Raw genomic sequence first — 24,912 nt, forward strand, 5'->3', positions numbered from 1 at the left:
ACCAGCTATAATGTTTTCTAAACATACTCTGAACTTTCCCTTCCTCTCAGTCCTTTCCTTTTCTACTTGATGAAAGAAATCCTTCTCATCCTTCAATATACAACTCATGGCCCCATCCTCAGGCAGACTAAATCTTTTCCTTCTAAATTTCCTAAATCATTTCATACATAACATCCTTCATACAATTTAAGAAGTTTGCTTATATTTATTACTGGTCTACCTGATAGAATTTACCAATAAACTAAGTTTTCCTCAAATTTTAATGTACATCGGAATCTCTTTGATATAAAAAACTAGATCCTCAAAGTTTGTTTCAGTAGATTTGGGGTTGAGCCTGGGGATCTGCATTACTATTATTATTTTTAACAAGTATTGTGGTTAGTTCTGATCTAGGTTGTCCAAATGTTACAGGCACATCTCACTGACACCAGAGAAGTGTTACCAGATAGGACAGCCCCAGAGTCAGTGGGAGAGGGCTGTCCCCAGCCTCCACCCTTGTCTTCTCATATATATAAATTTATACGAGAGACCTTGACGGTGTTGTGAAAAACCAATTTATTAATGCAATTAAAGCATGCACCTTTATTGAAAAAGCAAAGCAAGTAAACATATACATCTGGCTTATGAAGCTCAGACAGGCTCTCTGCTAATCTGAAGAGCAAGTTGGGTTGGGGTCTGAGGTGTTATATACCCTTTTGTCTATAGGCCTCAAAATTCCTCTGCTGAGTATTTTGGTAGAAATTAATTCTCAAGGTCTCCCCCTCCCCCCCTTTTTTTTTACTTTGTTGTGGCCTTCCCAGTAATTATGAGAAACACCTGGCAACTTTATCTTGCCAGGTCTTGAGACTGCTGGCTTCTCTAAAACTGCCCTTTTTTCCTTTTCCTTTTAGCCCTCTCTTTCTGCATTCTTTCTTTAAGGTGGTTTCTTTAACCATTTACTCTGTCTTCTTGGCTGGGAAGATAATGGCTTGTTAGTTACAAGCTGGCTGCAAATTGCCCACACTGTTTGGCCTGTTTTAACTTTCCTGTCTCAGTTTCCCTATCCCCCCTGCCCTGGAATCTTGTAACACAAGTACTGTATTTGCAAAACCAAGGATCAACTAGTCAGTGAATCTCTTCAGGGCATGGGTTGTAACTAACCCACTTTTGTATTTTCAGGCCTATCATGTAGGTGGTGCTAAATGAGTGTTCCTAAAATGAATTGAGTTTACTCTGGAAGGCCTTTCAGTAACGTCATGTTGAAGTTGAGACTCAAATTCTTGAGAGCTTTTAATAAAGGTGTAAGAAATAGCATAAGACAGCATTTCTCAAGTTGTTTCCAAAATACTACTGCTAGGACATGCTTTGTGGAAAAGGGTTTTTAGCGGAAAATGCAACTCTAGCAGTCACCAACCTTTCGGACCTCACGGACCACCAGTTGGCGACCGCTGGATAGACTATAGCCCACAAGTTTGAGAAAGGAAGGCTTGGATTCAGGTAGGTAGTGGCTGTTGAAATGCAAAAGAAGGTATTAAGTGAAAGACTTTAACTGTAGGATCTGGCAACTAATTAAATCTGGCAAAAAGATCTGGACATTTTAATTCAAAGTTCTAAGTGGTCTGCATACTTTTTGGATACATATTTTAACTTCTAAGATGGAAAAAAATCATATTATATTACTGACAATTAAAAAGATGTACAATAGCCCTAGCTGGTTTTGCTCAGTGGATAGAGCATCAGCCTGTGGACTGAAGGGTCTGGGGTTTGATTCTTGTCAAGGGCACATGTCCGGGTTATGAGCTCGATCCCCAGTAGGGGGCGTGAAGGAGGCAGTTGATCAGTGATTCTCTCTCATCAATGATGTTTCTATCGCTCTCTCCCTTCCTCTCTGAAATCAATAAAAATATATTTAAAAGAAAGTTGTATAATAGCAGGGAATAAAAAATTGAGTTTGTTTATTTTGTTTGCATTTTAACTTTTTATTAGGGTAAACTTTATTCTGGTAAGGCTTACCTTCTGTCTGGAAAGATTCCATGTAGAGATCATTAACTTAAATTGAAAACAATAATACAAAAGTTTTTCCTGGAAAAAAATTAGATTCTATTCTTTAAGTAACTGGGGAGCTGCAGGACAGGTGGTCAATTCTGATTGATTTAATTTGAGAGGCTTGTTTATCAGAAACTACTTAGTGCTGAAAAAGCTAGGTACACTTTTATATTATAAGTAGAGGCCTGGTGCACGAAATTTGTGCACAGATAAGGTCCCTAGGCCTGGCCGGCCATCAGGGCTGATCTATGGGGTGATTGGGGCCCCCGCTCGCACCCGCCTTGCTGGCCCCACCCCCGCCCCCAACCCCGCCATCGGTCACCTTCTTTGGGGTGACCGGTGTGGCGATCGGGTCCCCTGCTTGCACCTGTTTTGGCTTGGTGCCGCCTGCTCACCTACTTCACCATCCCACCGTGGTCCCACTCTTGTCGGGGCCTGTTAGGGCTGACAGCTCCTCCACTGCCACCAACTACCAGCGCTGCGTTGCCTATGCCTGCCATGTTGTGCACTGCCCCTTGGTAGTCAGCACACGTCTAACTCCCGGTCAGTTGAACTCCCGCCCGTGGGGACAATTTGCATATTAGCCTTTTATTATACTAGAGGCCTTGTGCACAAAATTTTTGCACGGCGGGGGGAAGGGGTCTTTCAGCCCAGCCCACACCCTCTTTCAATCCAGGACCCCTTGGGGGAGTCCAACTGCCAGTTTAGGCCCTTCCTGCGGGATAGGACCTAAACCGGCAGTCAGACATCCCTCTCGCAATCCGGGACTGCTGGCTTCTAACCGCTCTCCTGCCTGCCTGCCTGATTGCCCCTAACCACTCTGCCTGCCTGATCGCCCCTAACTGCCTCTGCCTCAGGCCCCGCCACCGCAGCTTCATCTGGAATGATGTCCAGAAGGTTGTTCGGCTGTCTGGTCTAATTAGTATATTATGCTTTTATTATTATAGACTAGGGGCCCAGTGCACGAATTTGTGCACTTTGAAAGGAACTGTGAGCCATGAGGCTGAGGTGGGCACAGGGGAGGGTCTAGGCCCATCCTCTGCACCCCTGCCCAGCCTCTCTCAGCTCGGCCCCCGGTCTCCTGTCTGCCAGCAGTCCCGCTCTTGCTGCCCCCATGCACTGATGGCACTGGCCCTGCTTGTACCCGCTGATGGACGAGAGCGATTGGGGCCGGTGCCAGCAGCAGATGCAAGTGGCAGCTGCAGCCCCAATCGCTCCTCAGGAGCAGGGGGAGATGGAGAAGCCCTCAGGGGAGATCAGGGCTGGCAGCCACCGCTTGCACCTGCTGATGGTGCCAAGTGATCGGAACTGGTGCTGGGCACCAGCAGCAGGTGTGAGCAGCAGCTCTGGTGCTGGCTGCAGGTGTGAGTAGGGCCGGCGCTGGCAGTGGGTGTAAGCGCTTGGGCAGGACTGCGGTGCTCGTGGGAGCAAAGAATTTTCAGTAACTACCAGAGGCTCGCCCCAATGACAGCAACTGGTGCTCTGCCTTGGTCTTGTGCCCCTGCTCACCTGCTCCACTATCCAGCCGCTACCAACACCCGCCATGGTCCGCACCCCCTGGTGGTCAGCGCACAGCATAGCGACCGGTTATTCAGTTGTTACGGTTGTTTTGCCATTCGACCTATTTGCATATTAGCCTTTTATTATATAGGATTATAATGCATTCAATTTGGATAGTTGCAAAATTCTTTCATACTACATCAAATTATAAAGCAGATGTATTTGGCCTTGAGAATCATAGACTTTATGTAAAACAAAAACACTGATTTTTATCACTTATTCATACTATAGGGCTTAAAATAATTATTAAGGAAACTTTACTATAAGATTCAAAACATTTTTAAGAAACTAATTTCCATAAAACATTTTGCTGTCCATATTCACTGAGCAGAGGAGATACCTTAAGTTTGGAGAGTTGGGACTCTGCAAATAAACTTATTTCTTGAAAAAATAAACTAGTACATTTGGATGACAGAAATGAGTATCAGAAAGATAGGTAAAAATAGAGAAATGTTTCAGATAAGACCTTAATGTTTCTTCCTTTTTACTGTCTTTTCAGACAAATGACCATGGAAACAATTGAATCTCAACAGGATGGAAGTGTAACAGATTCTGTGACAGAGAGAGAATCTGCAAATATGCAGGCTCAGACTGGTCAAAATTCAATCCCTAATTTAGCTCAGGTAAATTCATTGTAGGCAATAGGCAGAAACTGATGAAAGTTAAACTATATGAAAATGAGAATTATGTTTAGATTCTGTTTTATTGCAATTGATCTTTAAGTTTCCCTTGTTTCCTGATTAGGTATCCTTACTGATTTGATGTAGAAGGGAATCTACATGATTGAATTACTTTTGCATTGTAACAGACACTTTGCACCACTTTCCACCACTTATGCAAAGGAAAAATAAAAACCTCTCCATAATATGTAATACTCAAGTTAATATGTATATACTAGAGGCCAGTGCACAAAAATGTGTGCACTCAGGGGGTGGGGGGGGGGGCGAAGTCCCTCAGCCCGGCCTGTGCCCTCTCGCACTCTGGGACCCCTCGGGGGATGACCACCTGCTGGCTTAGGCCTGCTCCCCGGGGGATTGGGCCTAAGCTGGCAATCAGACATCCCTCTGGCAGCCTGGCAGCCCTTGGAGGATGTCCACTTGACAGCGGGGAGCAGACCTAAGCTGCAACCCGACATCCTTAGCACTGCTGAGGAGGCAGGAGAGGCTCCCACCACCACTGCTGTACTGGCAGCCATCAGCCTGGCTTGTGGCTGAGCAGAGCTCCCCCATGTGGGAGCGCACTGACCACCAGAGGGCAGCTCCTGCATCAAGCGTCTGCCCCCTGGTGGTCAGTGTGTGTCATAGTGACCGTCATTCCCAGTCTTTCTGCTGTTAGGGTCAGTTTGCATATTACCCTTTTACTATATAGGATAGAGGCCTGGTGCATGTGTGGGGGCCGGCTAGTTTGCCCTGAAGGGTGTCCCGGATCAGGGTGGGGGTCCCCACTGGGGTGCCTGGCCAGCCTGGATGAGGGGCTGATGGGTGTTTGCAGGCTGGCCACAGCCCCTTCAGGGTGGGGATCCCCACTGGGGTGCCTGGCCAGTCTGGGTGAGAGGCTGAGGGCCATTTTCAGGCTGGCCTGCGACTGAAGCTCCCAGCCTCTCCTTTTTTTTTTTTTTTATTCTGGGATTTATTTACCTTCTATAATTGAAACTCTGTTGCCTTCACTGGTGCTCCCAGCTCTGAGGCCGCAGCTGGCTGTAAGCAGGTATCTGGGGTTTGTTTAGCTTCTATAATTGAAACTTTGTTGCTTTTGGAGCTTAAAGCAGGCCGCGGCAGGCGGGGAACCTTGGCTTCCTCCATCACTGGAGCAAGCAAACCTGCTCGCTTCAGTTGTGTGGCTGCCAGCCACCATCTTTGTTGGCAGTTAATTTGCATATCTCGCTGATTAGCCAATGGGAAGCATAGCGGAGGTACGGTTAGTTACCCTTTTGTCTCTTCAGAGAGGAAGGAAGAGGGAGAGAGAGATGGAAACATCAATGATGAGAGAGAATCACTGATCGGCTGCTTCCTGCATGCCCCCCACTGGAGATTGAGCCTGCAACCTGGGCATGTGCCCTTGACTGGAATCAAACCCGGGATCTTTCAGTCCCCAGGCCAATGCTCTTATCCACTGAGCAAAACACCTAGGGCCTCAAATTATTATTATTTGAGAAGGTTGGTAATTCCAAATCTCTAGTTTTATACTCTTATTTATAAATATGTCAGAAGTCTTACTGTTTGCCCAGTATTTATTTGGTTTAATCTTTATTTTCTTTTTTAAAAAAGTTAGGTCTAAACTTTGTTTTCTAGCTTCTAAAATTTATTTCTGAGATACCTATAAAAATATAGATATTTATAGTAAAAACAAACTCATGTATTTATTTAGTTAATCAAATATTTATTGAGTACCCCCAGTATCTAGTAGGCACTATTCTAGATGCATGGGGACATGTGGTTCTTGGCCTTAAAAATGGGTTAGTTGCCCTAACCAGTTTGGCTCAGTGGATAGAGCGTCAGCCTGCGGACTCAAGGGTCCCAGGTTTGATTCCGGTCAAGGGCATGTACCTTGGTTGCAGTCACATCCCCAGTAGGAGGTGTGCAAGAGGCAGCTGATCGATGTTTCTCTCTCATCGATGTTTCTAACTCTCTATCCCTCTCCCTTCCTCTCTGTAAAAAATCAATAAAATATATTTTAAAAAAATGGGTTAGTGGGATAGACAGGTATTTTTTAAAAAAATATTTTTTTTTATTGATTTCAGAGAGGAAGGTAGAGGGAGAGAGAGATAAAAACATCAATGATGAGAGAGAATTATTGATCGGCTGCCTCCTGCATACCCCCTATTGGTGATTGTGCCTGCAACCCAGGCATGTACCCTTGACCGGAATTGAAACCAGGACTTTTAGTCCACAAAGCAGACACTTCATTCAGTAAGCCAAACTAGCTAGGGCTAAACTTGCTATTTTAACTGATCGCAAGAAGATGCACAAAACCACTAAAACATATAGAGGAGGGAGAAGCCAGTTGACTAGGAGTGCTTTGCAGAGGAATTGACTTTGGAGCTAGATGTAAAGCAGTGATTCCCAAAGTGGGCGCTACCGCCCCCTGGTGGGCGCGGCAGCGATCCAGGGGGGCGGTGATGGCCACAGGTGCATTTGTTTTAACTTTTTTTGTATTACCTTTCTATTCTGAGTTCAATAAATAGTTTCATAATTTCAAACTTCAATGCTTCTAATTTACACCTTTCTTTACTATATTTTACGAAAAAGGTAGAAACATTAATACATATATCTTCCTGTTTAATTGCTATTAAAATTTTAAAAAAATCAATTTCCAGGTGGCGCTAATATTTTTTCTGGAAAGGGGACGGTAGGCCAAATAAGTTTGGGAACCACTGATGTAAAGGGTGTGTAGGAGTTTGCGAGCTAGGTAGGGATAGGGAAGAAAATTCTAGTCCAGGGAATACTGTGCAGATAGAGAATTGCAGGTACCGAGGCTAGTGTCTGGGCTGGGAATTGGAGCTGGGCAAGGTCAGCAGAAGGTTGTATACATTTGAGAATGTAGCATATCCTGTATTCTAAATATTCTTGAAAGATTTTCCAGTGAACACTTTAGAACACTTAGCAGCTGTGTGGAGGTTGTATTGGAAGTCAGCGAGCCAGTAAGAGGTTATCATTTGGGTGGAGTCATGGTAGTGTGGGGACAGCAGCAGTGAGATTTCCACTGTGTCTTGAAAGGAGAATATCTAGGGCCTGATGGCTGACTAGATGGCTCAGGGGGCACATCAGGCATTTCCTGGGTTGTCTCAGGCCAGACTGGTTCCCTTGAGTTCTCTTCTGAGACTAGGTGGGCCCCATGCACCCAGCCTGCTAACTCTTTTAAGCTCCTGACACCCACTCACCCCACAGAGGTTTCTCCTCCTAAGTATTCTGTGGAGCTGCATCTCCCTGGCAACATTCTTCTTTGTTACCTTGGAAGACTGGCATGCAGACACCATTGCTATTTAAGGGGAAAAAAGTAGCACCCTTTTTCTTACTTAAAAAAATAATAATGCATGTTCATGGAAGAAAATTAAGTAAATATATATTATTATAAAGAAGAAAATAAAATATCTCCTTAATATTGAGAAATATAATTATTGTTAGCATTTTGGTATATATTCTTTAGTCATCTTTGTGTGAATAGTATAGAGTCCACATATATTCTTTCATGAATTTGGTATCTTCTAGAGTTTTTATGATTCCTGGGCTGAAATTCTGTCCTTCCTTGCCTAAGTGGTAGTCTAAGCAAAGCTTCCTCCCTTTAGAAACTGGCTCACTGACCTCCACACAGGCCTTTCCCCCAGCATTCTGGGCCTGCACAATCAAAACAATAAATCTCCGTTGTCTAAAGATAATAATTTGCAATTCTGAGGACCTTCAACCTGGGTGAGCCTCAGAAGTTGCTAAAGATGTCAAATAATATGAAGCGTTCAAAATAACCTTGGATTTATGAGGTTTTGGAATTGGAGTCCAATTAACAAAAACTAGGTTTTAGTAGGTTAGAGAATAAATATGGGGAAGAGGAAGTGGAAATTGGAAGGATAGATTCCTCGAGAAACATTTCTGTGAAATAACAGAGAAAGATGGGTCTGTGAGACAAAGAAGAGAACTGGGGTCTGGGAAAGTTAGGTGTGTTTTGAACAAAATAGAAGGGGGAGATAGAGACTTGAGAAGGCTGCATCACAACTAGAAAAAGCCTGTGGTTTACATTTATAGTCCTTAACTTCTTTCAAAATCTCAAACCTATCACATGTTGATATTCATTAAATCTAGATAGCAAGTTCATGGACTTGCTATATTATTCTGTTTCTTAAATATTTAATAAAAAAATAAATTATTGCCCTCCCTGGTTTGGCTCAGTGGATAGAGCGTCAGACTGCAGACTGAAGAGTCCCAGGTTCGATTCCCATCAAGGGCACATGCCCGAGTTGCAGGCTCAATCCCCAGTTGGGGGAGTGCAGAAGGCAGCGGATCAGTTATTCTTTCTCATCATTGATGTTTCTGTCTCTCTCTCCCTCTCCCTTTCTCTCTGAAATCAATAAAAATATATTAAAAATAAATAAAAATAAATTATGGTTTTTATCTTTCACCTAATAGGAATGTTAAGATATTAAGAAATAATCTGTATGTGGGTTCATTGATTATTTTGGTTAAATAAGAGTTATCCTCGCCCTAGATAGTTTGGCTCAGTGAATAGAGTATCAGCCCACTAACTGTAGAGTCCTGGGTTCGATTCTGGTCAAGGGCATGTATCTTGGTTGCAGGCTTGATTACATCCAGACCATGGTTGAGGCACATGCAGGAAGCAACCAATCAATGTGTCTCTCTCACATCGATGTTTCTCTCTCTCTGTCTCTTCCACTCCTTTCTACTCTCTCTAAAAATCAAAGGAAAATCATCCTCAAGTGAGGATTAACAACAACAACGAAAGAGTTATCCTCAATGTTATGCATAGATCATGATTTTGAAGAATTAGTACACAATTCTCAGCAGTCAAAATTTTCTAAACATAATTACCAATTTAGACTTTTATGATGCCTGAATTTGTTCATTTATGACTAGTTATTTTTATTATTATTATTATGCAGTATTATATAATAGAAGGATTAGAACATCAAACTAAAATTTTTATTAATTCTGTAATGTATGCTAAAAGTGATTGACTCTTCTGAATAATTCCACATGTCATTGTATTTACTTGTCACTTATTTTATTCAAACTGGAGGATTGTAAATTCTTGGAAATTTTACATATAATTCAGTTTTGTACAAAGAGAAATTTTTAATATTTTCCTTTTTACATGCTCAAATTATCATTACATAGTGTGGAAACAAAAGGTGTGATCAAAAGATTTAGTCACTTTGATCCTTTGCATCTGGTCATTTAATAGTAGTCTTGCTGGTGGAAATGGGGTCCTTTCACGGAGTCACAAGAAAAGCATTTTGGGAGACCCATTCATGGGAAGATGAGATGTAGTGGTAAAGTTGATTAGAATAGAAATAGCCCTAGCCAGTTTGGCTCAGTGGATAGAGCACTGGCCTGTGGATTAAAGGGACTATTATTCAATTCCAGTCAAGGGTACGTACCTCGGTTGCAGGCTCCTCCCAGGCCTGGGCTCTGGTCAGGGCACATGCAGGAGGCAACCAATCGATGTGTTTCTCTCACATAGATATTTCTCTCTGTCCTTCTCTCCCTCTTCTACTCTCTCTAAAATCAATGGAAAAATATCCTCAGGTGAGGATTAAAAATAAAGAATAGAAATAGAAGGCTGCCCCAGGTTCCCAGTGTCTCATCTCCTTTGGTCCTACTGTCTTTATCAAGCTCAGAGGAAAGACCAGGGTCCACAAATTCTTTGATTCAGTTTATACCAAAGCTTAGTCCAGTTCAGCCCTTGTTCCTCCACTTAGTGTCTAGTGTCGTTTCTATCTTCCCCCCCAGCCCCCTGTTGCGCTCCAGCTGGAGCTACATTGCCGTTCTCAGGCAGCTGCTAGGCCCACATGGCTGCTACTGAGAGGGAACATGTGAACAAATGCATGTTACAGGACCATAGAGAGAGCTTGCCTTTGTTAAGATTGGATTGATTATATTATCTTGGGCTTGGAAAAGACCAGGTGCTCTTTCAAACTATACAATCAGTTTTCCAATCCTGCCCGGGCTGATGTTGGGCCCTCTCCCTAACCAATCCCATTTCCTAGATATTTTGGGGTTCTGTGTTCCCTATCCAATCTGATCCTTTCCCCAGGCTAGACAGTCTTCATGGTCGCCATCTTGGCTCCTACTCCATATGCCTCAGAGTAGAAGCACCTCCCCCTGTGCTATCTTGTCTTTTACTGGGCATGTGTCCAGTAGAAGAATTTCCTCTTTATTGTTTTTTTCCTGCCCCCCCCCCCCCCCGCTCCCCTCCTCCACCAGTCCAGACAGTAGACCAGTTGTACCCTGGGAGATTGGAAAGTTGGCCCTTTCTTCCCACAGGGGGGCGGGAGGGGTGTTAATCCCCTTGGTGACACAATAGTGTTATCTCCTGAGGTGTCTGAAGCTGTAACTTCAACACTTAGACTTTATTGTCTGATTTAGCCCCCTAGTTTATTAATGCTTAATAATGTATGATTCCCTTTGCTTCCTTGCTTTATTTATACCTAGCTACCTACACTAACAGTAGTGGTTTTGAGTACCCTGGCCTTTCCATAGCATCTGCTAGTCAAGTTCACTCTGCAAATCATCCCAAGATCTGAAAACTTGAGCTTGCTCTTGGCCGACAGGCCTCTGTTGTCCTAACTGATTGTGGGAGGCAGTAGTGCTCCAAGGAAAGCTGGAGTTTTCAGTTTTTCTGTTTTATAACTTTGCAGTCATAAATGGAGCCTTTCCCTTCTATTTGTAGTCAAAAGTAAATAGAAGTCACCGTGATGATAATATGAAAGAGCTGGAATTGGGAGTGGCCACTGTAGGGACCAAAGTTCTGCCACCCAGAAGCTGCTTTTTGGGATATTGATTTTAAGCTGTTTATTATGAAACAAGACTCAGAAAGAAACGTACACCCTCCCCCCTTTCCTGCACAAGAGATTCAGGAAGAGGAACCTGCTTCAGGAAGATCTTAGGATGGTGACTCAGCCTGATTTGAATTAAGTGTGGTAAACTGGAGGGCTTTAGGCAAGCACCTGTCAGGGGTGGGCAAACTTTTTGACTCGAGGGCCACAATGGGTTCTTAAACTGGACCGGAGGGCCGGAACAAAAGCATGGATGGAGTGTTTGTGTGAACTAATATAAATTCAAAGTAAACATCATTACATAAAAGGGTACGGTCTTTTTTTTTTTTTTTTTTTAGTTTTATTCATTTCAAACGGCCGTAGTTTGCCCACGGCTGTTAGCTAGATACTCTCTATGTCCCATTGTTAGAGACCTAGTTAGGATTTTCTGTCCTGTGTAAATCACCCATTCTCACTTCTGAAATCTAGTACCCTTTAATTCCCCACCCCTTTTCTCCTTTGTCCAAAATGTTTATATACCCAAGTTGCCTCACTGTCTTTGGAATTTTTATGTATTGATCATGTCTATGTGAATTCCCCATGTGCATGTATTAAACTTTGATTTTTTTCCTGTTAATTTAGTTATTGGCTCAGCCAGAAGAACTGAGAAGGTAGGAGGAAAAGTATTAATATTTTTTTAGCCCCTACTGTAAGGTTGCTCAGGAGGTGGCGCAGAAAACAAAGAGAATCAAGCAGGTCAGAGAGGAGGAAAGGAGAAAGTTTAATCCGCCTCCCTGGGCGAGACTAACCAGCCCAAAGGTGGGGCCAGTGAATTCGCACCAACAGGGAGGGGGGTGCTTTGTTTTATACTGCGATTGGGTGAGGGGCAGTTGGGTGAAGGGTGGGGGCGTGAACTGAGGAAGTTCCCGCTGCGGGGATCAGGGATCCTCACGGTATCTGGACAGAGTCATTATTTGTGTATTGGCATCTGTCTGGCATGTTGATCTGTTAGGAATTCCATGGAGGGTCCATTATCTTGTCACCATCTGCCTTGCAGTGGCATGCATCCATCCTGGGCTCCCTCCGACCTAATACCTACATCATAAATAAACCCTGGCGTGGCAAATAGTTGAGGTTAATTATTGTGATGGCTTTCTTTCTTTATTAATAATATATAATATATTTTTATTGATTTCAAAGAGGAAGGAAGAGAGAGAGAGAGAGAGAGAGAGAGAGAGAGAGAGAGAGAGAGAGAGAGAAAGAGAAACATCTATGATGAGAGAATAATTGATCAGCTGCCTCGGCATGCCCCAACCTCGGGATCAAGCCTGCAACCCGGGCATGTGCCCTGACTGGGAATCGAACCCTGACCTCCTGGTTCATAGGTTGATGCTCAACTGCTGAGCAGGGCTGTGATGGCTTTCTTTCCTCAGTTTCTTTCTTTCTTTTTTTTTTTTTTTTAATATATATTGATATACTTTTAATTAAGCTGGTATCTTATTTGTTAAGTATATGTATTGATATATTTAGATTAATTCCATTCCCCTACCCCTTGGAAAAACTCTTGGTAGTAATTTGGAGAGTCTATTTTAAATAACCAAACCAGGAGGAAGTCCTTCCAAAAGCTAAATTGGTGAAAAGCAAAATCACTAAATATAAGTCTTGTAATTACCCCGCGAATCACAGGAGGATGCCTCAAGAAGTCGAATTAAAGAGTCATGTTTATTGCAATCTGGGACTATGAGGGGCCATTCCCAAATCTCATAGCAAAAAGATGGTGGCAAAACCAGACTTATATAGGCAAAAATCACAAAGGTATTGATTACATCCCAGGGTTTGGAATGTGGCACCTGGCTCGCAAAAAAGCAGATTACAGAAGCAGAATTAAGCATGTTAATTACAGTTTTGGGTCTCGGGGTCACTGAATTGACAGAAATACATTATCTAGAGCCCTCGGGTAACCTGGGTTAAACTTAGGCATGTTATCTAAATTACAGTTTTGGGTCTCCGGATCACTGAGTTGTCAGGACAGTTTAGAGTAATTGTGCTGTCCTGGTCTCGTGACCACTGAGTCAGCTGGAACGCACCACCTGTGGCCACTAAAACAATTTAGGGTAATTGTGCTGTCCTGTTTCCCAGGTACAGAAGAATGTGCTTTGATAACCAGTAAGATCACAATCAATGGGATAGTCATTCAATCAATAAGGCATTCAATCGAATGGGATGATTTATACAATTCAGAAAATCAAAATAACCTGTCCATTGTTAAACAAAGCAAATAGGTACCATACTTCATAAGTAGTTTTAAAACAGTCACACATATTCTCTGGAAAAAATATAATCTTTAAATGGATAATGGGAGATTAAAATTTCTTTTGTGCTGCCCTAGCCAGTTTGGTGCAGTGGATATTGTGTTGGCTTGCAGACTGAAGGGTCCCAGGTTCAATTCCAGTCAAGGGCACATGCCCCAGGTTGCGGGCTTGATCCCCAGTAGGTGAGGTAATCCACATGGAGCCACTGAAAAAGACACACTTTAAAACTACCTTTCTGGAGCTTCTTTCTTTATAACTGCTGATTGAGCCTTGGGCCTGAGTATCTGAAAGCTCAGTAACTCTTCTTTGTAAATGACCAGTTCTCAAGCTTTCAGAAAAGATAAAAAGAAGAAAGGAGCAGAATCACATGTCATAGAGTTGGAAGGAGACTCTGAAGATCATCAAGGTCAGCATCATGCTTTGAGAGAATTAGTTTTTTTTTTTTTTTAAATATATTTTATTGATTTTTTACAGAGAGGAAGGGAGAGAGATAGAGAGTTAGAAACATCGATGAGAGAGAAACATCGATCAGCTGCCTCCTGCACATCTCCCACTGGGGATATGCCCACAACCCAGGTACATGCCCTTGACCGGAATCGAACCTGGGACCTTTCAGTCCGCAGGCCGACGCTCTATCCACTGAGCCAAACCGGTTTCGGTGAGAATTAGTTTTAATATAAAAGTTAACCTTGACCTGGCTGTTGTGGCTTAGTGGTTGAGTGTTGACCTATGAACCAGGAAGTCACAGTTCAATTCCTGGTTGGGGCAAATGCCTGGGTTCCAGGCTCCATCCTTGGTAGGGGGCGTGCAGGAGGCAGCTAATAAATGATTCTCTCATCATTGATGTTTCTATCTTTCCTTCTCCTCTCTAAAAGCAGTAAAAATACATTTTTTTTTAAAAAGTTAACCTTTTGGAGGACCTGTATATTTTTGGAAAGTAGGAGACCTTAGGGAGCAGAGAAGGCCACCAGGTACTTGTTCAGGGATTATATATATTCTGCTAATCTTTCTTATCCTGTTGTAAATGCAAACAGGAGGTAAAGAAGCACCTCAAAGTAAAGCAGGCCTGGCATTCAGAGGGATTGAAGTAGGAATGATTTAACAAGGGCACATTTTTTTTTATTTTTTTAAATACATTTTATTGATTTTTTACAGAGAGGAAGGGAGAGAGATAGGTAGAAATATTGATCAGCTGCCTCTTGCACACCTCCTACTGGGGATGTGCCCGCAACCAAGGTACATGCCCTTGATCAGAATTGAACCTGGGACCTTTCAGTCCGCAGGCCGACGCTCTATCCACTGAGCCAAACTGGTTAGGGCAACAAGGGTACATTTTAATGTATGAGTTGTATGTCTTCCGTTTCAATCTTGTGGAAAATTGAAATAACACTCTCATTTGTTTTGGTGGTCCTAATTACGACCAGGAAGGATGTGGATGGCTATCAGAAAACAAAACAACATTCCCCCCCCCCCCAAAAAAAAATCCCACAACTATACACACACACACACACACACACACACACACACACACACACACACACACCAGACTCAACATTTGCTAATGATAATGGGTCAGCAACATCATATTTGTATATTAAAGATGGTCTGCATTGTATCAGATTGATTTGGTATAATTTACTGTCACCTAAGTAGGTCTAGCTTAAACTCAGTGTTTAATTGAATCTTGTTTTTGTAAAGTTCAGTATGCTAATCCCCTTACTTGAGGGATTCTTATTGAAGGAGAAAAATGTTTCTCTTAAGATTTTGAAATAAAAATGTACACTTTATTATTGACTTTCTTTCTGTTCTGTATTTTTATGTATTCCTTCTCCGAGCTCTTTTTTATTGCCCTAATTTAATTTTTTAAATTACAATGTTGTATTCACTGAGAATTATTTGTAAAAATGAACAAAAGTTCGAAGAAAAATAAAACAGTGAAATTTTTTTAATAACTGTTAAATCTGCATTATATATTGTTCCTTAGTCAACTAATATAAGAAAATATATTGCTTTGAAATGTAGCTCATTCTTGAAGGCAATTCAAGGTTTGAAAGACATAAGTAAAAGTAATTGTGAACTGTTAATATTAGTGACCATTTTGTTCAGATTGGACAAGAATTTATTATACACATGTGCTCATATACGTGGTTTTTTTTTTGGAGGGGTAGGGGTTTAATCCTCACTGGAGGATTTTTTTCCATTGCTTTTCAGAGAGAGTGGAAAGGAGGGAGGAGGGAGGAGGGAGGAGGGAGGAGGAGAGAGGAACAGAGAGAAGCATTGGTTGCTTCCTGCACAAGCCTCTACCAGGGTCAGGGATTGAAACTGCACCCAGGTATGTGCCCTTGACTGGGAATCAAACTCAAGAACCTTTGGTGCACAGGCCAACGCTCTAACCACTGTGAATACTAGCCAGGCAATATTTTGAAAACTCTGTATATGATAGCTAATAGATTTCTTTAAAGGTTAATTTTGGCTTTAGAATGTACTCTATCTTTTCATCTCAGTGTATTAAAAGTGATAATATTTTGCTTTGAATAAAATTTGGTATTCAAAGGTAATTTCAACAGGTATAAAACAATCAAAAGTCAGTTTTCAGAAAAAGATTTTGTTTCTGTACTTACTAGAGGCCTGGTGCACAAAATTCATGCACTCAGTGGGGGGTGGGGCACCCCTAAGCCCAGCCTGCGCCCTCTTGCAGTCTAGGAGCCCTCGGTCAGTCGGACATCCCTTAGCACTGCCTCGGAGGCAGGAGAGGCGCCCGCCACCGCCGCTGTGCTCGCCAGCCATGAGCCCAGCTTCTGGCTGAGCAGTGTTTTCCCTGTGGGAGCGCACTGACAACCGGGGCGCAGCTCCTGCTTTGAGCGTTTGTCCCCTGGGGTCAGTGCACATCATAGTGACCGGTTGTTTCATCGTTCAGTCGATTTGCATATTAGCCTTTTATTATATAGGATAATCATAAGACAGTGCATCCCAATTTGTTCTAGTATTTGAGAGATAGCTAAATGTTTTCTGTCATCCTATCTAATAATAGAGAAACATGGTAATTAGCTGTACCTCCGCTACCCTTCCCATTGGCTAATCAGGGTGATATGCAAATTAACTGCCAACCAAGATGGTGGCTGGCAGCCAGGCAGCTTGAAGCGAACAGGAGGCTTGCTTGCTTCAGTGACGGAGGAAGCCAACGTTCCCCGCCTGCCTTGCCGGCCTCTGAGCTTGCAGTTAAGAAACATTGTTACAAATATAGAAGCTAAACAAAACCCCAGAAACCTGCTTTCAGCAAGCCGGGCTTCAGCCAGCAGGACCGCAACATTGTTTTAATTATAGAACAAACGCAGATCCCTGCTTTCAGCCAGCCGGGATCTCAGAGCTAGAGTGAGCAGGACCGCAACAGTGTTACAATTATAGAACCCAAACAAACCATTACCTGCTTTCAGCAGCCGAGGCCTCAGAGCTGGAGCCTAGTCTCAGAGCTAAAGCTGGCCCAGAATAAAAAAAAAGAAAAAGAGGACAGGTTGGGAGCTTCAGTCACCCGCCAGCCTGAAAATGGCCCTCAGCCCCTCACCCAGAATGGCCAGGCACCCCAGTGGGGACCCCCACCCTGAAGGGGGTGTGACCAGCTGCAAACAGCCATCATCCTCTCATCCAGGCTGGCCAGGCACGCCAGTGGAGCCCCTACCCTGATCCAGGACACCCTTCAGGGCAAACTAGCCGGCCCCCACCAGGCCTCTATCCTATATAGTAAAAGGGTAATATGCCTCCCAGCACTGGGATCAGCAGAGCTGCGAGGCCTCCTGGCCCCTGGAGCAGCATGACGGGGCAGCGACCAAGCCCTGTGATCGCCCTGCAGCTCTGTGTGTGACAGGGGGCAGGGCCACAACCTGCCTATCCGCCTTGCTCTGTTCGTGACAGGGAAAGGCGCCCCAACCCCCTGATCAGCCCTGCTCTGTGCCTGATAGGGGGGAGCTCCCCAACCCCCTGATCGCCCTGCGTGTGTGACAGGGTGCGGCGCCCCAACCGCTCCCTACGTGCCCTGCTCTGTGTCTGACGGGGTAGAGCCATAACCTCCCCATCGGCCCTGCCCTGAGTGTGACAGTGGCGGTGCCTCAACCCCCTGATCGGCCTTGCTCTGTGTGTGACAGGGGGCGGTGCCCCAACTCCCCTATCGGCCCTATTCTGTGAATGACGGGGGAGCTCCTCAACTCCCTGATTGGCCCTGCTCTGTGCGTGACAGGGGGGAGCTCCCCAACCCCCTGATGTGCCCTGCTCTGTGCGTGACTGGGGGGAGCTCCCCAACCTCCTGATGGGCCCTGCTCTGTGCGTGACTGGGGGGAGCTCCTCAACCCCCTGATGGGCCCTGCTCTGTGCGTGACAGGGTACGGAGCCCCAACCCCCCTAAAGGGCCCTGCTCTGTGCGTGACAGGGTGGCACTGCATGCTCCCCGTCGACCCTGCCTTGAGTGTGACAGGGGGCGGTGCCCCAGCCCCCCAATCAGCCCTATCCTGAGCGTGACTGAGGGTGGCATCGCAACCTCCCGATCCGCCCTGCTCTGTGCATGACAGGGGGCGGCGCCCCAACTCCCCAATTGACCCTGCTCTGAGCCCAACCAGGGGCTGCACCTAGGGATTGGGCCTGCCCTCTGCCACCCGGGAGCAGGCCTAAGCCAGCAGGTCATTATCTCCTGAGGGGTCCCACACTGCAAGAGGGCACAGGCCGGGCTGAGGGACCCCCTCTCCTCCCCGAGTGCACAAATTTTTGTGCACCGGGCCTCTAGTCTATATATGTATAAAAGCCTAAGTGACCGAACGACCGGTCGACTAGTTGCTATAACGTGCACTGACCACCTGGGGGCAGATGCTCAATGTAGAAGCTGCCCACTGATGGTCAGTGCGCTCCCACAGTGGGAGCACCACTCAGCCAGAAGCTAGTCTCATGAGCACAGGTGCAGCAGCGCGAGCTACTCCCGCCTCCGTGGCAGTGCTAGCGAGTGGCAGCTGCGGCAGGTGCAGCAGGGCCGGGATGAGCAGAGCAGCACTTGGCCTGTCTTGGGCTCCTCCCTGCCACCTGCCACTTCCTGAACTGCTACATTCCTTGGAGGATGTCAGACTGCCGATTTTGGCCAGATCCCAAGGGGTCCTGGATTGCAAGAGGGTACGGGCCAGGCTGAGGGACCCCACCGGTGCACGAATCTGTGCACCAGGCCTCTAGTTTATATTATAATGATTTTCTTTTGAGGTTTGGATACTTTTTGTTTGATGTTAACATTCTTAGTTTTAGTAATGACTAGCTATAATGGGAAAATAACTGGGTATAAATGCAGTTATTCTTTTTACCCTTTTCTTAGATTTTTCTCTACTAAAAGTAGGGGAACTGTTGCTTAAGGGGTATAGAATTTCAGGTTTGCAAGATGAATATGCTTACTACTGAACTGTAAATTTACTGATGGTAAATTTTGTTATTTTTTTTAAATGTGAGTTTCCTGTGATTTATCTACACTAGTAAAAGAGAAACATGGTAATTGGCGTACAACCGCTACCCTTCCCATTGGCTAATCAGGGCAATATGCAAATTAACTGTCAGCCAAGATGGCGGCCAGCAGCCAGGCAGCTTGAAACTAACACGAGGCTTGCTTGCTTCAGTGGTGGAGGACTCCAACGTTCCCCGCTGGCTGCTGCAGGCCTCTGAGCCTGCAGTTTCAAACATTGTAACAAATACAGACGCTAAACAAAACCCCAGAAACCAGCTTTCAGCCAGCTGGGATCTCAGAGCTGGAGTTGATACAGAGTTTCGAGAACCGATACAAACCAGATACCTGCTTTCAGGAGCGGAGGCCTAAGAGCTGGAGCCTCAGAGCTAAAGCTGGCCCAGAATAAAAAAAAAAGAAAAAAAGGAGCGGTTGGGAGCTTCAGTCCCAGCCTGAAAACAGCCCTCAGCCCCTCACCCAGACTGGCCAGGCACCCCTGTGGGGACCCCCACCCTGAAGGGTGTGTGACCAGCTGCAAACAGCCATCATCCCCTCATCCAGGCTGGCCAGGCACCCCAGTGGGGACCCCCACCCTGATCCAGGACACCCTTCAGGGCAAACCAGCCGGCCCCCACCCGTGCACCAGGCCTCTATACTCTATAGTAAAAGGGTAATATGCCTCCCAGCACTGGGATCAGCGGAGCCACGAGGCCTCCCGGCACCGGGATCCGCGTGACAGGGGGCAGCGCCCAAACCCCCTGATTGCCCTGCAGCTCTGTGTGTGACAGGGGGCAGGGCCACAACCTCCCTAACCGCCCTGCTCTGTTCGTGACAGGGGAAGGTGCCCAACCCCCTGATCGGCCCTGCTCTGTGGGTGATAGAGGGCGGTGCCCCCCCTCCCCCACGGGCCCTGCTCTGTGTGTGATGGGGTAGAGCCATAACCTCCCCATTGGCCCTGCCCTGAGTGTGACAGTGGCGGCGCCCCAACCCCCTGATCCGCCCTGCTCTGTGTGTGACAGGGGGCGGGCGGCGTGCCAACTCCCCTATCGGCCCTACTCTGTGAGTGACAGGGGGGAGCTCCTCAACCCCCTGATTGGCCCTGCTCTGTGCGTGACAGGGGGGAGCTTCCCAACCCCCTGATGGGCCCTGCTCTGTGCGTGACAGGGGGTGGCGCCACAACCTCCCCATCGACTCTGCATTGAGTGTGACAGGGGGCGGTACCCCAACCCCCCAATCGGCCCTACCCTCAGCGTGACTGAGGGTGGCATCACAACCTCCCAATCCACCCTGCTCTGTGCGTGACAGGGGGCGGCGCCCCAACTCCCCAATTGACCCTGCTCTGAGCCCAACCAGGGGCTGCACCTAGGGATTGGGCCTGCCCTCTGCCACCCGGGAGCAGGCCTAAGCCAGCAGGTCGTTACCTCCCAAGGGGTCCCAGACTGCGAGAGGGCACAGGCCGGGCTGAGGGACTTCCCCCCACCCCCCCACCCCCGAGTGCACAAGTTTTTGTGCACCAGGCCTCTAGTGTGTGTATATATATATATATATATATATATATATATATATATATATATATATTCATTCATTTCAGAGAGAAAGGGAGAGGGGGAGAGAGAGATAGAAACATCAATGATGAGAGAGAATCACGCCCCCTACTGGGGATCAAGCCCACAACCCAAGCATATGCACTTGACCAGAATCCAACCTGGGACCCTTCGGTCTGCAGGCTGATGCTCTATCCACTGAGCCAAACTGACTAAGGCTGTATTCTCTATTTTTTACCACAATAAAAGTAGAACAACAATAAAAGAGTAGATAGGACATTGGGATATGAAAAAGGGCAACATTTTTATAGTTTCTTCTTTGAATAAGATTATTTATCTTGTCTTAGTTTTTGTTACTACAACCTTTGTACTAATAAACCTCATACTGTTAAAGGAATTGCATTTGGAAAACATGGGCTTTGGGAAATTTTCTCTTTTTGATTAATTGTGATGACATCTTAATAGTGCCTTTCAGAGTTTTCTTAAGCCCTATCAGAGATAAAACTCTAGTTGTTCTCCAAAAAGCCAGGGGAGAGAAAAGCCTGGTTATGGTATTGCATGTATTAAGCGACAATATAAGATGAAGACAATGCAAGTAGAAATAGTTCAGGAAAAATGTTTGCCTTTAAATAGGTATATTCTATGTAGCGGAAGACCTCTATTTTTGCAGATTTAACAAAATATTTTAATGTAATTAAAAATTTAATGTAAGATTAACTTAAATAAAATTAACAACAATAAAAATAAGAAAATTGAGCATTTATTGAATACTTAGTATTTTCCAGGCACTTTTCGAAGTGCTTTACATGCATTGACTTTATAGAAAAGGTACTATTTTCATTCTCCTTTGCAGTTGAGGAAAATAAGACACAGAGAGGCTGAATAGGTCACACAGTGAGTAAAAGGCGGAGCCAAGATTAGATCCCAGGCAATTTGGCTTTAGATTTCATTAAGCACTCTTTATTACTTATAATACACTAGTGTCCCTGTGCATGAAGTTCGTGCACTTGGGGCGTTGGTGGTGGGGAGGGGCCAGCCTGGCCTGTGCCCTGTCCTAATGAGGGAGCCCCACGATCCATCGCCACAAAGAGGTAGGCCCTGCCCACCCATCCGGCGCTCCTCAATGGATTGCCCCAAAGAGGTAGGCTGGAGCCAGGGGAGGCCTACAGACCCCTGGTGCAGGCGCACAGAGGCCCCGCTATGGCCCCGCACCTGGACTGGGCTGGGCCGCAGCGGAGGCCTGTGTACCTCCGCGTGCCTGCGGACTGCCAGGCCGACGTAGGGGGCAGGGATGCGAGCCTCACATCCCGGGGCCCATTGCTGGGATCGGGAATGCAAGCCTCATGTCTCTGGGCCAGTGCAGGGTGAGGGGACGCGAGCCTTACTTCCAGGAGCCTGTTGCTGGGGTCAGAGATGCAAGCCTCATATCTCCGGGACAGTGCAGGGGGCGGGGATACAGTCTGCTGATCAGTTGTTACGTGACGGTGTCCCAACCAAATTGCATATTATCCTATTATTAAATAAGACTAGAGGCCTGACGCATGAAATTTGTGCATGGATACGGTCCCTAGGCCTGGCCTGTGATCAGGGCCATCTTCCCTGGCAGCTGGCCCTGCCCCCTGCCACCACCCACCCCATTGGCAATTGGAGCCTGCTGGCCAGGGAAAGGGACCAAGAGGTGGTCAGTGCGCCTTATAGTGGCTGGTCGAGCCGTCATTCAGGTTGTTCTGCCATTAGGGTTAATTTGCATATTATCCTTTTATTATATAGGATGGGTACTTAGTGTTGAACCAGACCATTACAGAGGGCATTACCTTGGAAAATCCATAGTTTGCAAAAAGTATTAATATATGTTATATATAGTTACCATATAGAACTGTATATGTGCATGAATACTATACACACACAAGTACACACACACAGATTTAGATTTCAACTCAGATTCTGATCTTGGGTATATGAAAGAGCATGGAAAATTTAAAAATACTATTCATTTTGATTTATATTAGTAATTGTTTCCATATAATTCCTGGTACCAAAAGCCATTCTGTGTGTTGAACTGTAATTTTGGGACCAAAAATATGAGCGCACCAGAGCTTTACAATTATATCTATGAGATAATGAGGAAATCAGTCCCAATGCCTTTGGTAAAATCAATTTCTTGAGTGTTTTCCTGTCAAGAAGCAAGTTAATTATAATTTTCACCATATTTGAGGCCATCGTTCTTTACTGTTTTTTGTGTGGTAAGAAAATGAATGAAGCCTGGCTGGTGTAGCTCAGTGGTTGAGCGTCGAGCCAGGAACCAAGAGGCCAATGGTTTGATTCCTGGTTAGGGCAGATGCCAGATTGTGGGCTGGATCCCCTGTGGGGAGCATGCAGGAGGCAGCTGATTGATGATGATTCTCCTTCATCATTGATGTATCTATCTCTCCCTATCCCTCTAAAAAACAAAAAATCAATAAAATCTATTTAAAAAAAAGAAAATGAATGAAACCTGCAATCTTAAGAAGTGTAAATGTACAGTTCAGTAGTGTTAAGTATAGTTACATGGTTGTAAAACAGATCTCCAGAACTTTCTCATCTTGCAAATCTAAAACTCTATCCCCATTAAACAACTACTTCCTTGTTACTCCTTCCTTCAGCCCCTGGAAGCCAACACTCTACCATCTGTCTATATGAATTTGACTACTTTTAGATATCCTATATAATAAAAGACTAATATGCAAATAGTCCCCTTGACCTGGAATTCGACCAGGGGGCAAGGGCCAGTTGGCCAACCGCCCACAGCTTCTCCCCACCCCCCTGCTGGCCCAGCCTGATCAGACCCGATCAGGGCGGGCTGGCTGGACCCGACCTGTGCACGAATTTGTGCACCGGGCCTCTAGTTTCATATAAGAGGAATCATCAATATTTGTCTTTTTAGACTGGCTTATTTTACTTAATATAATACCAAGGTTCATCCATGTTGTAGCATGTGATAGGATTTCCTTCCTTTGTAAGGCTGAATAATCCATTATATGTACCTACTATACCACATTTTGTTTATTATGGTTTTTTATTTTACTTTTATTAATCCTCACCTGAGGATATTTTCCCCATTGCTTTTCAGAGAGAATGGAAGTGGGGAGGATAGGGAGAGAAACTCTGATGTGAGAGAGACACATGGATTGGTTGCCTTCTACACGTGCCCTGACTGGGGCAGGGGATAGAGCTTATAACCTAGGTACATACCCTTGAACTGGAACAGAGCTTTTGACCCTTTGGTTTGTTGCGTGGGCATATGCTCTAACCACTGAACCACCAGCCAAGGTTATTATAACTTTTAAAAAATATATATTTATTACTATTTTTAAAGAGATTTCTAATTCATTTATTGAACAAACACTTGCCAGTTATTAGAACATAAACATTTCCTCTAATTTTTTTTTAAACATATTTTATTGATTTTTTACAGAGAAGAAGGGAGAGGGATAGAGAGTTAGAAACATCGATGAGAGAGAAACACCGATCAGCTGCCTCCTGCACACTCCCCACTGGGGTTGTGCCCGCAACCTAGGTACGTGCCCTTGACCGGAATCGAACCTGGGACCCTTCAGTCTGCATGCCAATGCTCTATCCACTGAGCCAAACCCGTTAGGGCTAATTTTTTTTTTTTTTACCAGACATACCATAAGAAAGCTGCACCTAGAATGCTGGTCAAATGAACAGATATTAAGCACCTATTAGGTGCAAGATCATGGGCTATATGAGACACTCCTTATTTCTTATTTGCCAATAGGAAAGGCTACAAGCACTTTTCACATTTCTTGTTGTTCCGAAGTTGACGCCCTTGGACTGACATGTCCTTCTGAATATTATTATCCTTCCCGGCTTTGGCTTTTCTCTTGGCTCTTTTTTTTTGTTGTTGTTGTTGTTAACATAGCATGTAAGTGCATTTGTTGGTTATGCTACTGGAGATGGCTGTTACTGTTTAATCCATGTTTGAACTAGTATTTTGGGGACTTACGTCCTCCACAAGCCATTATCAGTAACACTGTGCTATCTTTTTTTCTTTATTATTGTTTAAAAGTATTACAAATAGTAGTACATATGTCTCCTTTCCCCCCCATTGACCCCCTCCTCCCCCCGCCTTCCCCCGCCTCCTGGCCACCGCTCATGCTCTCACCCTCCTAGTGTCTGTTTCCATTGGTTATGCTTATATGCATGCATACATATGGTTGATCTCTTACCGCCCCCAACCCTCGCCTCCCTTCCCGCTGAAGTTTGACAGTCTGTTTGATGCTTCTTTGTCTCTGTATCTATTATTGTTCATCAGTTTGTGATGTTCATTATTTTGCATCTTTATTCAAGTTTATAATATTGTTTTCCACCTTAAAATGTTTGAAATATTCTGTAAACACTTCTTCCATGGAAGAAACAGAGTCCTTTGAGAATCCTGTCTTAATACAAAGAAATCAAGATAGTTTTCCAACTTCTTACTTGGTGTGTTAATGGATTTTCATTGTAGCTTTGTCATTAAAATAATTA

The 24,912-nt window shown here is 44.9% G+C and overlaps 1 protein-coding gene across 15 annotated transcripts in view; it reads left to right on the forward strand.

Moving 5' to 3' along the window:
* CREM (cAMP responsive element modulator) overlaps positions 1-24,912 on the forward strand; it is a gene marked incomplete at its 5' end in the record, with an annotated part of 96,985 nt that overhangs the window by 24,149 nt on the left and 47,924 nt on the right. For 5 of the 15 annotated variants that reach the window (XM_081109802.1, XM_081109800.1, XM_081109789.1 and 2 more), the window contains one exon: positions 4,085-4,208. The exons of 5 other annotated variants lie outside the window; for them this stretch is intronic. In XM_081109802.1, the coding sequence (XP_080965928.1) occupies positions 4,089-4,208 (120 nt within the window). Of the gene's footprint in view, positions 1-4,084; positions 4,209-24,912 lie in introns of those variants that run through there. 5 more of the 15 variants (XM_081109795.1, XM_081109797.1, XM_081109796.1 and 2 more) reach the window with 1 other exon arrangement.

The sequence above is a fragment of the Myotis nattereri genome, assembly GCF_964212035.1.
Source record: "Myotis nattereri genome assembly, chromosome: 1".
Taxonomy (NCBI): Eukaryota; Metazoa; Chordata; class Mammalia; order Chiroptera; family Vespertilionidae; genus Myotis; species Myotis nattereri.